General features: G+C 50.7%; 1 protein-coding gene across 4 annotated transcripts in view; it reads right to left on the bottom strand.

Moving 5' to 3' along the window:
* Positions 1 to 14,173, bottom strand: part of TRIP10 (thyroid hormone receptor interactor 10) — a 530,573-nt gene that overhangs the window by 271,816 nt on the left and 244,584 nt on the right. For 3 of the 4 annotated variants that reach the window (XM_069604418.1, XM_069604421.1, XM_069604419.1), the window contains exon 3: positions 7,108 to 7,164. The exons of the other annotated variant lie outside the window; for it this stretch is intronic. In XM_069604418.1, the coding sequence (XP_069460519.1) occupies positions 7,108 to 7,164 (57 nt within the window). The remainder of the gene's footprint in view (positions 1 to 7,107; positions 7,165 to 14,173) is intronic. 4 annotated transcript variants of the gene reach the window in all.

The raw sequence follows: 14,173 nt of genomic DNA, 5'->3' as shown, positions 1-14,173 counted from the left end.
TGGCTTGAAGGGTAGTTCTCTCTGAGCAAGAGAGAAACAGAGTGATGCATTGGGCAATCCATCTAGATATAGTGTATTTTGAAACTGCATCTCCTTCTCTTCCTGCTGCCACCGAGACAAAGAACCGATTAGCCTTTCTCAGAGGTCTAGTTCTTTCCATGTAAAACATGACAGCCCTGCGTACATCTAGTGTATTCAGGCTCTTTTCTCCCAAACTTGAAGAGTTCTGAAAGAACGTTGGTAGTTCTATTGATTGGTTGACATGGAATTTAGAAATGAATTTCGGTGCAAACCTAGGATGTTTGCTTAGAACCACCTTATCCTTGTGAACTGTTACAAAGGGGTCTAGTAAAGAGGGCGCTTGTAGTTCACTCACTCTCCTAATGGAGGTGATGGCTATTAAGAAAGCAGTTTTAAGAGTGAGGTTCTTAAGGGATGCTTTGTGCATGGGTTCAAAGGGTGAGCCCATAAGCCTGGTAAGTACCACATTTAGGGCCCATCCGGGAGCTGGGTTAGCAATAGGAGGGTGTATTCTCTTTACTCCCGCCATGAAGGCCTTAATAACTGGGACTTTCCACCATGACACTTTGTGTTGAGAAGTGGTGTATGCGAAAAGGGCAGCTAGATGAACTTTAATGGAATTAAAGACCAGACCTGAGTCTAATAAGTGAGTCAGGTAAAGAACAATCTGTGTGGGAGAGCAGTCAACGGGGTTGATGTTCTTATCTCTACACCAGATGACAAATCTTTTCCATTTGCTGGAATAGCAGTAACGAGTGTTAGGTTTTCTAGCCTCCTTAAGAATGTCCATCCATCTTTGAGGGAGTTGTAAATGTCCAAATTCTATGACCTCAGGAGCCAGGCTGCTAAATTCAGGGTCTGTGGGCATGGGTGTAGTGTTCTGCCCTTGTCCTGTGACAGCATGTTGTACGGGCAGGGAAGTGTCACTGGAGGAGATAGAGACATTTCCATCAAGTGAGCGAACCATGGCTGCCGGGGCCACTAGTATCATGGTAACTGGTTCCTGGTGCATCTTGTGTACTATCTTGTTGAGAAGGGGAGTCGGGGGGGGGGGGGGGGGGGTTGCGTAAACAAATTTCCCTGACCATGGTATCGATAGACCGTTCCCCTTGGATTAGTTCTGGGGGTACCTGGAAGCGTAATCTTGGCATTGGGAGTTCTCCAGAGTTGCGAACAGATCTATTTCTGGGAATCCCCATTGTGTGAAGACGCCGAAGACGATGTCTTCTTGTAACCGCCGTTCATACTCTGCGGGCAGAGGGAAATCTCTGCCGAGTTCGTCTGCCAGCAGATTGAGTTCCCCTGGTACATGTTGTGACAACAGGAACATGTGTTTGAGAGCCCACTTCCAGATGTTCTGGGACAGCTTGGACAGTCCTAGAGAGTGAGTGCCCCTTGCTTGTTCAGGTGGTACATGGCTGTGGTGCTGTCTGTGAGGACCATCACTGTCTTCCCTTGCAGGTGTGCCTGGAAAGCCTTCAGTGCTTTGAAGACCGCTAGCAGTTCCAGCAAGTTTATGTGTTTGGACGCTACACTCAGAGTCCAAACTCCATGTGCAGTCTGATGGGATAGGTGAGCCCCCCATCCTGTGAGGGATACGCCTGTGGTTAGAGTGGCCTCCACTGCAGGGGTGGCCAATGGTTTCCCTATTACAAGGTTTTCCTTCGACTACCACCGTAGCGAGAGAACCAAGGCCTGCGAGACCACCACTAGATCATCCCATTGTCCGCTGGCCTGACACCACTGGCTGTTGAGCCACTCTTGCATTGTGCGCATGCGCAGTCGCGCGTGATGTACCAAACATATACATGACGCCATCATTCCTAGCAAATGCATTGCTTTGCGCACCGGCCACATATTGAGGGATCTGAAACAGCATATTTTGGACCCTCTCGTTGGAGGGGAAGACAAGGCTGTCCTTTGTTCGAATTAGAGCCCCTAGGAATTGTTTGATCTGGCTGGGGTCTAGGCTGGACTTCTTCGAGTTGATGGAGAAGCCCAGTTGGAACAAAAGGTCTAGTCTTTTGGGTATTTGAGAAGCATGTTTCGTAAGAATCCCCTGTTATGAGCCAATCGTCGAGGTAAGGGTATACTGGGATGGACAATGTTACACCCCGACCTTCGCCTCATCACACTCCCTGGTGTCTGCCCCGTGCCTCTTCAGTCTCCCACGTTAACAAGGACAGTTGGGGAGCTCTATGTAAGGCCAGAAAGAGGGACAAGAAAGTGGTTGCTCTTCGTAAGGGGCTACAGCGCTGTCATGCACCTTTTTTCTCACGGTGGCAGCTGCCATGGAGAATAGCTGCAACAAACTACATTTCCCAGAAAACCTGCTATGGGTTGTAGTTCCTGGCATTAATACGGGAGCCCCGTTTCAATTATGTTCCGCCTCCTTGTTGTATTTAAACCACAGCGGTTTTCAGAACGCCGCTTCTGTTTATAGTTACAACCAGCATTTTCTGAAGCGCTACTTTCTGTACCTTAATTCCGGAAGTCTCCTGTTTTCTCTGTGTACCGACCTTGCCTGCACACGGAATCCTACATTTAGAATGTACTTTGGTATTGTTTGCTGTCCGCCCATATACCGACCTTGCCTGCACACGGACTTCTAATTCCTGATCCTGTCTTGGTTTTGTTTGCTGACCGTCCGTGTACCAGACCTTTTGCCTGCTCCTGGACCCCTGGTTTAAGACTTTGCTACTGCTACTTCCTGTATGAATACCATCTCTCACTTGGCCACGGACTCTTGAACCCATTCATCACAGTGCTTGCGTTCTTCTGGGGAATAACACTGGTAAGAACAATTCTTCATTTTGGAATCCTGTCTTCATCGAACTGTTACCTCATCTTTGGATAACATTGCTTCATTTCTAAAGTGCATTTTGGAACGCTTTGCTGTGGTGCACCATCCCGAAACCAGTGCGACCCTCGTTCCGTCTGGGGATAGCTACCCTACTAACCTTCCTTTTTTTTTGTTTTATACTTTCGTTGTTGCCCAGGATTCTTTACACTATTCTTACATCCACCAGTGGTAAAGTATATTTCCTTGATTACCATCATTGGGCAGTTTTCAGATCTAGCTAAAGTCTCTTCTACCTTATAGGTAGCTCCAGGTTCTTTTTTGTGGCTTAAGGGGAACTCACTCAGGTACTTTATTAAGGGTAATAGTCTTGGGGAAAGCCAGGGTTGAATCCGATAGAATATTCATCTCTTGTCTTTTCTTTACAGCTGGGTCCGTGGCGGTGTGTTCTCCCCGCTCTTTTGACTGATCGGTCCCCTTGTCTGTATAGTTCAGCAGGTGGTCATATCAGTTTAAAGAGTTCATTCCCTCACAGAGAGGAGGCTCGGGTGGAGGCTCCAACCCGAGCTCTCCAATCAAATCCCCAGCACAAGAGAACCGGTCTGTTTTTAACGCACTCGCCATACCGGTGAGTAACAGACAACCTGCGCAGGTGGGCCGCTGCCACTGCCAGTACTTTCGTGAATACCCTCGGCGCTGACGCTATGCCGGAGGGTAGCACTCTGAACTGGTAGTGTTTGCCCTCTATCATGAACCTGAGGTATTTTCTGTGCGCTGGCAACATTAAAATATGATAGTATGCATTTTTCATGTCCAGTGTTGTCATGTAATCTCCCTGCGAAAGTAGGGAGATTACTTCCTGTAGGGTCACCATGCGAAATTTTTGAGGTTTGACAAATTTGTTCGCTGGGTGCAGATCTAGTACAGGGCGCATGGTTAAGTCCTTTTTCGGTAAAAGGAAGTACACTGAATAAATACCTTCCGTTACCTGTGATAGAGGCACGACCTCTATTGCTCCTTTTAGTATAAGTAGTTCCACTTGAAGAAGAATGGCGAGGTGTTCCGATGACAGGTGTCGTTCCCTTGGGGGTCTGTACTTGGGGACCGAATGAATTCTATACAGTACCCATGGGCTATAGTTGACAATACCCATCGGTCTGATGTTATTCCCTCCCATGAGGGTAGGAAAGATGTTAACCGGCCCCAACCGGTGATGCATGGGAGGGGACCCGGATCTTCGGGTCATTGGTGTTGGTAGCCGGGGAACCTCTGGGAGTGGGGCCCCGACCTCTGCCCTTGCCACAGAGCTGTCCTCTTTGCGTGTTCTGGCCACTGGTTCCCTGAGTAGAGGACCAGTTGCCTGAAGTGAACTGCTGTTGTTGCTGCTGTTGTTGGCGTTGCCCTCGAAAAAAGTGTTTGTTGCCAAATCCTCGCTTATTGGGAGGCCTTGAGATTTGGTCTAAGGTCTTGAGGGTGTCGAACTCTTTCTTTGCAGTCTCCAGTGCGTCGTCCACTGACTTCCCAAAGAGGTTAGACTCCTCTATTGGTTTGTTAATGAGTGACGCCTGTGTTTCTGGCTTAAAACCGTAATTGCAGAGCCAGACATGATGCTTCAGAAGAATTCTCTGCACTAAGGAACGGCCAGCCGTTTCTGCAGCATCAAGAGTGTTTCTAATGATGCTGTGGTTTACCAGAGTTCCTTCTGTTACTGTGGCCAATAAGCGAGTTCTTAAGGGCTCAGGAACTTCCTCGAGGTCTTGCCGTAATTTTCACCATTGGGTATCAGCATAACTTGCCAGGAGTGTATTATAATTGGCAATTCTGGTTGAAAAAGCTGCCGAGGCTGTAATTCTCTTACCCAGGGCATAGAGCTTCTTTCCTTCCTTGTCTGGGGGTGCTTTGCTGGTTGACCGCGGAACCCCCGCTCTTTTCCTTGTGGTAGTTACCACCAAGGAGTCCGGAATTGCATGACCCCCTAATGTATAATGGGTCTGACAGAGGGAGTAAACAATTTTTCAATTCTGGGATTGACCGCTCTTACCAGTGCAGGTGTGGACAGCGATGGAGTAATTTGTCTCTTAACTGAGGCGAGGAGGGGAATGGTTTGACTAGTGGGAGGTTTTTCTTTAATGATCTTTTCCATAAAATCAGTATCAGGGGTAATTTCGCCAGTTTAAATCTCAAAATGCGCTGCTGCCTTTCGAAATAGCGCATTGAAGGTGGGTTGATCATCTATTGGTGATGGATTCCTGACCGGTGTGGTCTGAGGAGAGGGAAGGTTTAAGATGTCAGGGTCTGTAGACTCTGTTGGTGACTGCCAGGGCTCTGAGCCACCTTCATCTGGGTCTTCCTCGAAGCCCCCCGACCCATGTCAGTGTTTTCCTCAAAACCTTCTTCTGTTCCTAGGTTTTGTTGGTCTTCACTATTTAAGAAATCCTCATCTTCCTGGAAGTGAGAGTCTTCTTCAGTGAGGTCATAAGTATTCATGTCCTCTTGGAGGAGGTTAAATAATCTAGGATATTTAGTTCTAGGGTCCTCCTGAAGCGCCTCCCTTGGTCTCTTAGGTGTTTTATTTTCAGGAGTGGACATAAATCTGTCCAGCTTGTCCATACATGACTGGAATCTCTCAACAGTCCAGTATGGTAAACCGGAACGGTCTGGAGGCAAAAAAGGAGGTCCCTCTGCCTCTATCCATCTAGGTCTGTCCCATAATGTCGAGGATAAGGTCCCTTCGCCTTCCGAGAAACCTTCTCGCAGGCTAGGGCCTTCTTTCAACGGCGGGAGCGGTCCCTGCCTTCCTTCCGGCATCCTCAGCGCTTCCCTGGCCTTGCGAGGGGTTTTCGGCGTGTCACTTGCCGTCCGTTTCTGGCCGTCCTTGGAAACTACATGCACCAAGCTCTCGACGATTAGTTTCTCTGTCAAGGGTTCGTCTGGCATCGTACTGGGCGGTGCCGAGTCTTTTTCGGCGACGATAGCGCTCTTACACAGCGCGTCGCCTGATGTTTTGGTGGTAGCGCCCTTGTCTGCAGGTAGCCCAGTCGCTAGTCGCGGTGGCTTGCGACCCTTGCGGTCGGTGGAGGTCGCCGGTAGGCCCGGCGTCCCCGTTGGCGCTAGGGCTGTCTTCGTCTTCGACGAAGACGTGCCGTGGGTTATGTGCTTAGGTTTGTGTTTTCTGTGTTCGTCAGTGTCGGCGGGGTGTTCATCCCCATAAGCAGAGCGTGAGCCGAGCTTGTCGGGGCCGGGGACAGACTAGGAGCAGGAACGCTCCCTAGAGAGGTCTACAACCTCCAAAGCGGAGGTTGGGTTATCACTATCCTCGTCACACTCGGCGGCAGCGGGTAAGGAATCAGACCTAGACATGGCGTAGGCTGCCCACCTTTTGACCCTGCGGTCCTTTAAAGTCTTAGGCTTAAAAATCTTACAGGCCGCTCAGCCGTCCTCTTTGTGGTCGAGGGCCAAGCAACGGTTATACCGTTTGTGCTTGTCTTTCCAAGTGAATTTGCCCTTGCAGCGCACACAAAATCTAAAGGGAGTCCTCTCCATAGCTGAGGATACAGTTAAACATGATAACGACCCCAAAGAAAAGGGAGTGTAAAGAGAAAGGCATTCTCAGAAAGAACAAGAAATGTCCCAACGACCCCACTCTCCCTACTGTTTTAGGCCGGCGAGGCCAGGCCACGTTTTCGGCAGCGCTGAAGGATCTCCTCCGTCGAAGTCACCACCGTCGAAGTTCTTATTCGGCGGTGAAACAGCTTCTCGGCTACGACGTCGAAGGAGTGTTCTAATGTATATGTTCTTAAATAACGACCAAAAGGTCAAGTAAATGTCTTTGCAATTTCTCTCTCGGAGCTCCGCGTAAAGGCGACCAATATCTGGGCGGAAAAAAACAATCTGAGGGACCTCGACGCGTGAGGGATTGTGGGTACAATGCACGTCACTATAGGGATAGTGTTACAGACACGCCTTGTCGACGTCCCCTTTTCGACTACGAAAAACAAAATGCAATACTCCGCAGTGACCACTGGATGTTAGACTATGCACAGCATGTGATTCTAAGCAGATTAACAAACATCAGAAGTTAGGGATAGGAAAGGGGGGAGGGAGACCATGTAGTAGTACAGCTCATTCACTCCACACGGGTCCCTTTTGCATCCAAAGCTCGTGAACACACACAGAGGCACAGCTCAAAAGCCTCTCCTTTTACCGTACATTCCACCAAGCCCCACATACCCCTCCGACACATTGCATTATGGGTCCGGCCATCATTACACCCCGGAAGCTCTTACTTGCACTCTGGGTCATCCTTGGCAATCCGCTTTGGGAGGTACTTCTTTACAAGATTCCTGTGGAGAAAAGTGCAAGTTAATCAATGGAAAGTCGCAAAATGACCCACTGCCCCCCCCTACTACATAAAGCACCCCAACACTGCTGAAGACTTCAAGCAAGCCGGGATCAACTGAATTCCAAGCTTCTTAGGGAGGTTAGGATTGCACTCCAGCCAAGACCCCAATAGCTCATCCAGGGTCAAAGCCTCACCCCCGTTGGACAGCCAATACCCACCCCCCCACACACTGCGCCCACATCTGGGGGCATAAACACCTTCCCCCTTTCTGTCAACCCAAATCCAAACTGGATCCAAACACTCCAACACAACCATGCTTACAACGAAAGCACACCAACCCCAGTGGGGACCTCACTAACTCATTCCCAACATCAGACCCCTACCATACTGGAAAAAAAGCACCCCAATTCTGATGGGGACACAAGCATGCCAATGCTGCTTGGGACAGAGATACACCAACCCTTCTAGAGGCGCAAGCAGGTCAACCCTGTGGGGGACAACAGAAATGCCCCAGCCTAGCGAGGGACAGACGCAACCCAACCAACCCGGGATGGAAACACATGATGCAATCACCCCAATAATGCTAGAGAGTAAAGTCAAACTCCTCTGGGGATTCCTGCACGCCAACCCTGCTACAAACATCAGCACGTCAAGCTTACTGTGGATGCAATCACCCCAATCGCACTTGGTACACAAGCACCCTATTCTGCTAAGGGATACAAGCTCTGTACATTGCTGAGGAATCAAGCACCTCAACCTGCATCACGAGGCACTCGCCTCACCTCCAATCCTCCATCAGAAGCCCACCTGCATCACGAGGCACTCGCCGATCACATCCCGTCCCAGCCTCCTTAGAAGCCCACCTGCGTCACAAGGAGTTCACCTCCCCTCCTCAGAAGCCCACCTGCATCACAGGGTGCTCACCTCCCATCCTCCTCAGAAGCCCACGTGCATCGCAGGGTGATCACCTCCCCGCCTCCTCAGAAGCCCACCTGCATCACAAGGTGTTCACCTCTCCCGCTCTTCAGAAGCCCACCTGCATCACGAGGCACTCGCCGATCACGTCCCGTCCCCGCCTACTCAGAAGCCCACCTGCGTCACAAGGAGTTCACCTCCCCTCCTCAGAAGCCCACCTGCATCACAGGGTGCTCGCCTCTCCTCCTCAGAAGCCCACCTGCATAACAGGGTGCTCACCTCTCCTCCTCAGAAGCCCACCTGCATCACAGGGTGCTCACCTCCCCTCCTCCTCAGAAGCCCACCTGCATCATGAGGTGTTCACCTCTCGCGCTCCTCAGAAGCCCACCTGCATCACAAGGCACTCGCCGCTCATCTACCCTCCTCCTCAGAAGCCCACCTGCATCTTGAGGCGTTCACCTCCCCTCCTGCGCAGAAGCCCACCTGCATCACGAGGCGCTCACCTGTCACCTCCTCCTCAGAAGCCCACCTGCATCACGAGGCGCTCGACTCTCACTGCCCCTCCTCAGAAGCCCTCCTGCATCATGAGGCGCTCACATCTCACCTCACATCCTCAGAAGCCCACCTGCATCACGAGGTGCTCACCTCTCACCTCCGCTTTTTCTCAGAAGCCCACGTGCATCATGAGGCGCTCATCTCTCACTTCTTCTCAGAAGCCCACCTGCATCATGAGGCGCTCAGCTCTCCTCCTGCTCAGAAGCCCACCTGCATCACAAGGCGCTCACCTGCCCTTTTTCTCAAAAGCCCACATGCATCACGAAGCGCTCACCTCTCCCCATCCTCAGTAGCCAAGTGCATTGCAAGGCGCTCATCTCTCACTTCTTCTCAGAAGCCCGCCTGCATCATGAGGCGCTCAGCTCTCCTCCTGCTCAGAAGCCCACCTGGATCACAAGGCGCTCATCTGCCCTTTTTCTCAAAAGCCCACATGCATCACGAAGCGCTCACCTCCCCCCTCCTCAGAAGCCCACCTGCATCACAAGGCACTGACCTCTCACCTCCCCTTTTTCTCAGAAGCCAATCTGCAAAACGAGGCGCTCACCTCTCACCTCCCCTTTTTCTCAGAAGCCCACCTGCATCATGAGTCACTCACCTCTCCCCCTCCTCAGAAACCCACCTGCATCATAAGGCACTCACCTCTCCCCCTCCTCAGAAGCCCACCTGCATCATGAGGCACTCACCTCTCCCCCTCCTCAGAAGCCCACCTGCATCATGAGACACTCACCTCCCCTCCTCCTCAGACGCCCACCTGCATTACGAGGCGCTCACCTCTCACCTCCCTTCCTCCTCAGAAGCCCACCTGCATTACGAGGCGCTCACCTCTCACCTCCCCTCCCCTCCTCCTCAGAAGCCTACCTGCATCATGAGGCTCTCACTTCCCCTCCTCCTCAGAAGCCCCCCTGCATCACGAGGCGCTCAGGTCCCCTCCTCCTCAGAAGCACACCTGGATTATGATGCGCTCACCTCTCACCTCCTCTCCTCTCCTCCTCAGAAGCCCAACCTGCATCACGAGGCGCTCACCTCCCCTCCTCAGAAGCCCACTTGCATTACGAGGCTCTCACCTCTCACCTTCCCTCCTCCTCAGAAGCCCACCTGCATCACGTGGCGCTCACCTCTTACCTCCCCTTTTTCTCACTTAGCCCAACTTTGTCCTTGCAAAAAGTCGTAAACAGTGCTTTACATGAGAAGGCCTGTAATTCCCTCCCTGCAGTGCAGATGTTATAGACGTTAAAAAGATGGTCTTCAATGTAAGCAGTCTCAATGGCCAAGAGTGAAATGGTTCAAACAGAGCACACATGAGGAACTTTAATACTGGATTCAAATCCCAAACAGGGACTTCAAAAGGGACTGGATGGAACACGTTAGTGAGCCCTTTTAAGAATTGAATTACCAGTGGCATCTTAAAATAAGATGTTTGCTCAGATGTGCGCTTGAAATAGAAAGCGCTGGCAAGTAACCCTTGACAGTGCCAATCTGGAGCCCCAGATTAGCCAGATACAGAAAGAATAATACCATAGGTGTGTCACATTGGAAAGGATCCACATTCTGGTCTCTGCACTAGCTGTAGAACTTGTGCACTCCATCATGTCTTCCAGGAGATACCAATCCTTAGATCTCAACCTCTCAGAAACCATGCGTGAAGGTTGAGTGTTTTCACCTCTGGATGGAGATATCGACCCGCCTCTTGCGAGAGACGGTCCTCTCTTTGTGAAAGACAAATTGGAGGGCAGATTGACATGTTCAGAAGGTCTGGGTACCACGTCCTCCTAGCCCAATCCGGAGCAATTAGGATCATGGATTTCCTGAACTTTCTCGACCTCCTGATCACATGAGGAATGACGGGGACTGGAGGAAACTCGTACAGGAGTGGAAACTCCAGTCCACTACGAACACGTCCCCTAGAGCTCGTGTCTGGGGAAATTCCCTGGAGCAGAACTTCTAAACTTCTGGTTGACACTGGACACTAACAGATCTACCTGAGGGGTTCCCCAAAGGGCAAAGATCTCTTGAAGGACATCCTGAGCCAATTCCCACTCGTGGAAGACCGTGCTCTACCTGCTCAGAGCAACCACCGCCGAACTGCTCATCGGGAGATTCCTTCTTGAATTGCCCAGAACCACAGCTGCATTGCCTCTGTGCACAGTGGTAGCAGCCCTACACCACCTCTCTTGTTGAGGCAGTACATGGCACCGTGTTGTCCGTCATTATCAGGATATTCTTTCCCCGTACAGTGGGCAAAAAGTCCTTCAGTGCTAGTCTGATTGCCCTCAGCTCCAAAAAGTTGATGTGGAGATTGGACTCTGAGGAGACCAACGACTGCTGACCGTCAGATCGTTGGTGTGGGCTCTCCACCCCATAAGTGAGGCATCCGTCACTACTGATATCTCCAGCCATGGTTGCCAAAAAGGTTCCCCCTTCAGAATGTTGGCCTTGCAGGCCCACCAAAGGAGATCATGTGCGACCCTGCTCAGAACCTGAAGAACTGACATCTTGCCCGAAAACTAACAACACTGGGACCCGAGGATGCCCTCTGAAGGGGTCTCATTCTCAGACGAGCCTCTGGCACCAGAGAAATGCAGGATGCCATGAAGCCAAGCATCCTCAAGCAATCATAGGCCGGATGACGCTGGGAAGTCTGGTTTTTGGTGACCATCTGCTGAATATGTTGATCCCTCACCTCTGGTGGCGAGGCTTTCCCGGAGGACGCATCCAGGACCGCTCCGATGAACTGGAGTTTATGGGAAGGTGTCATGTGGGACTTCTTGAAATTGAGGGAGAAACCCAATTCGTGGAGACAGTGACAGGTGATGCAGAGATGTTCCAGGACCTGTTCGGGAGAACGTGACCTGATCAGCCAATTATCCAGATTGGGCTAGATGTGAATCCCCCCCCTCTCCTGAGACTTGCTGAAAACCCTTGGGCGGAGGTCAGCCCGAATGGCAGAAATCAAAACTGATAGTGAGAACTACCAATGGCGAACCTCAGGTACTTTGTGTACTTGTGAATAATAGGCACATGAAAGTAAGCATCCTGAAGGTCCAATGACACCATCCAATCCGGAAGCTGGAGGAAGTATCTGAGAAAGGGTAAACATTTTGAACTTGTCCTTCCTGAGGAACTTGTTGAAGTATCTCAAGTCCAAAATGGGTCTCAATCCAACGTCCTTTTTGGGGATCAAAATGTAAGGGGAGTACTGCCCCGTGTTCCTCTCCGTCACTGGTACTCCTACAATATCACCTTTCTCTAGCAGACTGTAAATCTCTTAGAAGAGAAACAGATCTGGAATGTTGCGGATGTGACTCCCCAGTGGATGATCCTGAGGCCTTCTTAAAAAGGGGAGACAGTAACCCTGGGCTACTGTTTGCAAGGCCAAAGCATCAGAAATAATGCCTCCGACAATCTGGCCTATCGCCTTGGCCATAGGCAATACTGACTCTCCATTTGTTCCAAGAAAAGGGCCCATATCCAGGCCTGTCTCTCTGGTGCATCCAACAACATGGCTGAACTCTGCAATGCACTGGCCACACACTGCACTGCAAATACTCAGGACATCCTTATCACGCTCTCCTTTTCCCCCTCTCGTCCTCCCATCTCCCTGACACATACGGCCCCTCATTCTCTCTCTGCCTTTCTCTCCTCCTTCTTTCCTATCACACCTGTTGAGATCACTACAGTACCACGCATAGGAATACTTTTTCTTTTATGGCCCTAGCCACGCTCTAAGGCTGTTTTGGTGATTGTACAAGTGTGCCTGGGACGAACTGGTGGTAGCAGTTTACTTTTGAAGTATTTTAACTTTTTTTTAACTGAACCAAAATGAGTTTACTACGTTTGGCTCAAGACTGTGGCCAGTGCCGAAAATGGCCACGCCACGCCACAAAGCCTTTTGTCCGGTCCTTTGGCCATTTTGACCCTTTGCCTTCTCCCAGGTCGAGAGATCAGGTATTTGTTATTTGGGCATGGAGCATTCCCACGAAAACTGCATCTTTCGCGGGCTCATGCAGATCACATGTGCTTGTCCCCAGGAAGAGGGTTGAGATTGTCTGGTCCCAATCTACACTACTACTGCCAGTATGTCTGGGATTCTGAATAACGAACCACCGTGGGCCAGGATTGGCCCATGCCTGGCGTGAATGCAAGAGAGCAGATCTTCCATTAGCTATCCCAGATTTGAGCGTGAAACAAATCGTGGATAAGAGAAAGGGCTCTGCATCCATTCCAGATCTATCAACTGAAGTTCACACCGAACTACAGAAGGAGCCAAGTATCCTGAAACGCTGAAGCAGACAGACCCGTGGAACCACCAGAGACGTGCTGGAAGGTTTGGCAACCTGACCATGCTGTTGACCTGTCAGACCCTTGCTTTTGTATTGATAACAGAAGGCCTGCAAGGGCGCTTCGACCCTTTGGAGTAGTCGGACCAACTATTCTCGGCACCTCCTGCTTACCCTTGAAAATAGCCCCTTCATAAGTGTTCCTGGGACATCCAGCAAACTGACCAGCTCAAACCCGGGGTACCGTCTAAGCGCAGCGCCTTCCCGAGTTGACACTCGGGACTTTGGGAATCGCTAACTTGTGGTTCTGAGTCCTCTCCCACCCAAACCAGTTGTCCTAGCTCCTCCGGGTCGCGATTTGTGAGAGTGCACCAAGCTGAAAGCATTTGCTGCCCCTGCATCGCCCTGCTGTGGTGACAGTTGTTGTAGGAGTCTTGCATACCTGCCCCCCTGTGCCCTGAGATGTGCTGCACTGGAACGGTCTTCCTTTCTTCTTCGAGAGCTGTGAAAAGGCTACTGTCCCTCCATGGACGATCGTCCTGTCCTGCAGCCACGGAGAACCGGAGTGACGTGTAACTGCAGGGGTTAAACCTACAAGCGACCTGGTCTAGACTGGCAAAGTGTGTCCCGGACTGTGCAGAGGGTCAATGAATAATTGCATCACTTACTGGTGGCCTCCTGGCACAGCCATTTGTCTTTACGCACAAGAATCCCTGAAAAGATATTCACCTTAGCTGGGCTAGCCTGCGCTCCCTAGCTATTCCCGAAATCCAAAAGTCGCTCTACCTGCAAGAGTAGACCCTCCTTGAATAATAGGGCATTATTCTTCATCGCCTTAAGCCCCTTCCTCAACTGCTACAGCTCCCTAAAGAGGACGCACTTTCGCTCTTACGCACCACCGCGTGTTGTTAACGCACTGCTGTACGTTTGAGCACAAGGCTCCCCACTTTAGCCTTGTGCTCAAATCAAGTTAGGGATTGACTCTGAAGAACTGCCTAATGTGATATTTGTGTTAACTTACCTCTTCTGTTGCAGGTTGTGGTTGTGTTCTCCCGCTTCTCCGCATTACGCGGAAAGCATTTGTATATATGGAAAATATTGTACGGCGTGTGTGGTAACTGTTTATTGCTGTGGTTTATTTGCATTTAGTTATAAGGCCTATAATAAGGAACAAGTTACTTACCTGTAACTGTTGTTCTCCAGCATGGGTCTGGCATGGATTCACATGCTCATTAATATTCCCCGTCGTCAGGCTGGGAATCC

This window comes from Ambystoma mexicanum, chromosome 3q (assembly GCF_040938575.1).
Source record: "Ambystoma mexicanum isolate Mex_15411 chromosome 3q, UKY_AmexF1_1, whole genome shotgun sequence".
Classification (NCBI taxonomy): domain Eukaryota; kingdom Metazoa; phylum Chordata; class Amphibia; order Caudata; family Ambystomatidae; genus Ambystoma; species Ambystoma mexicanum.
The sequence above is the reverse complement of the archived record's forward strand: the minus strand, read 5'-3'. Positions and strand labels throughout refer to the sequence as shown.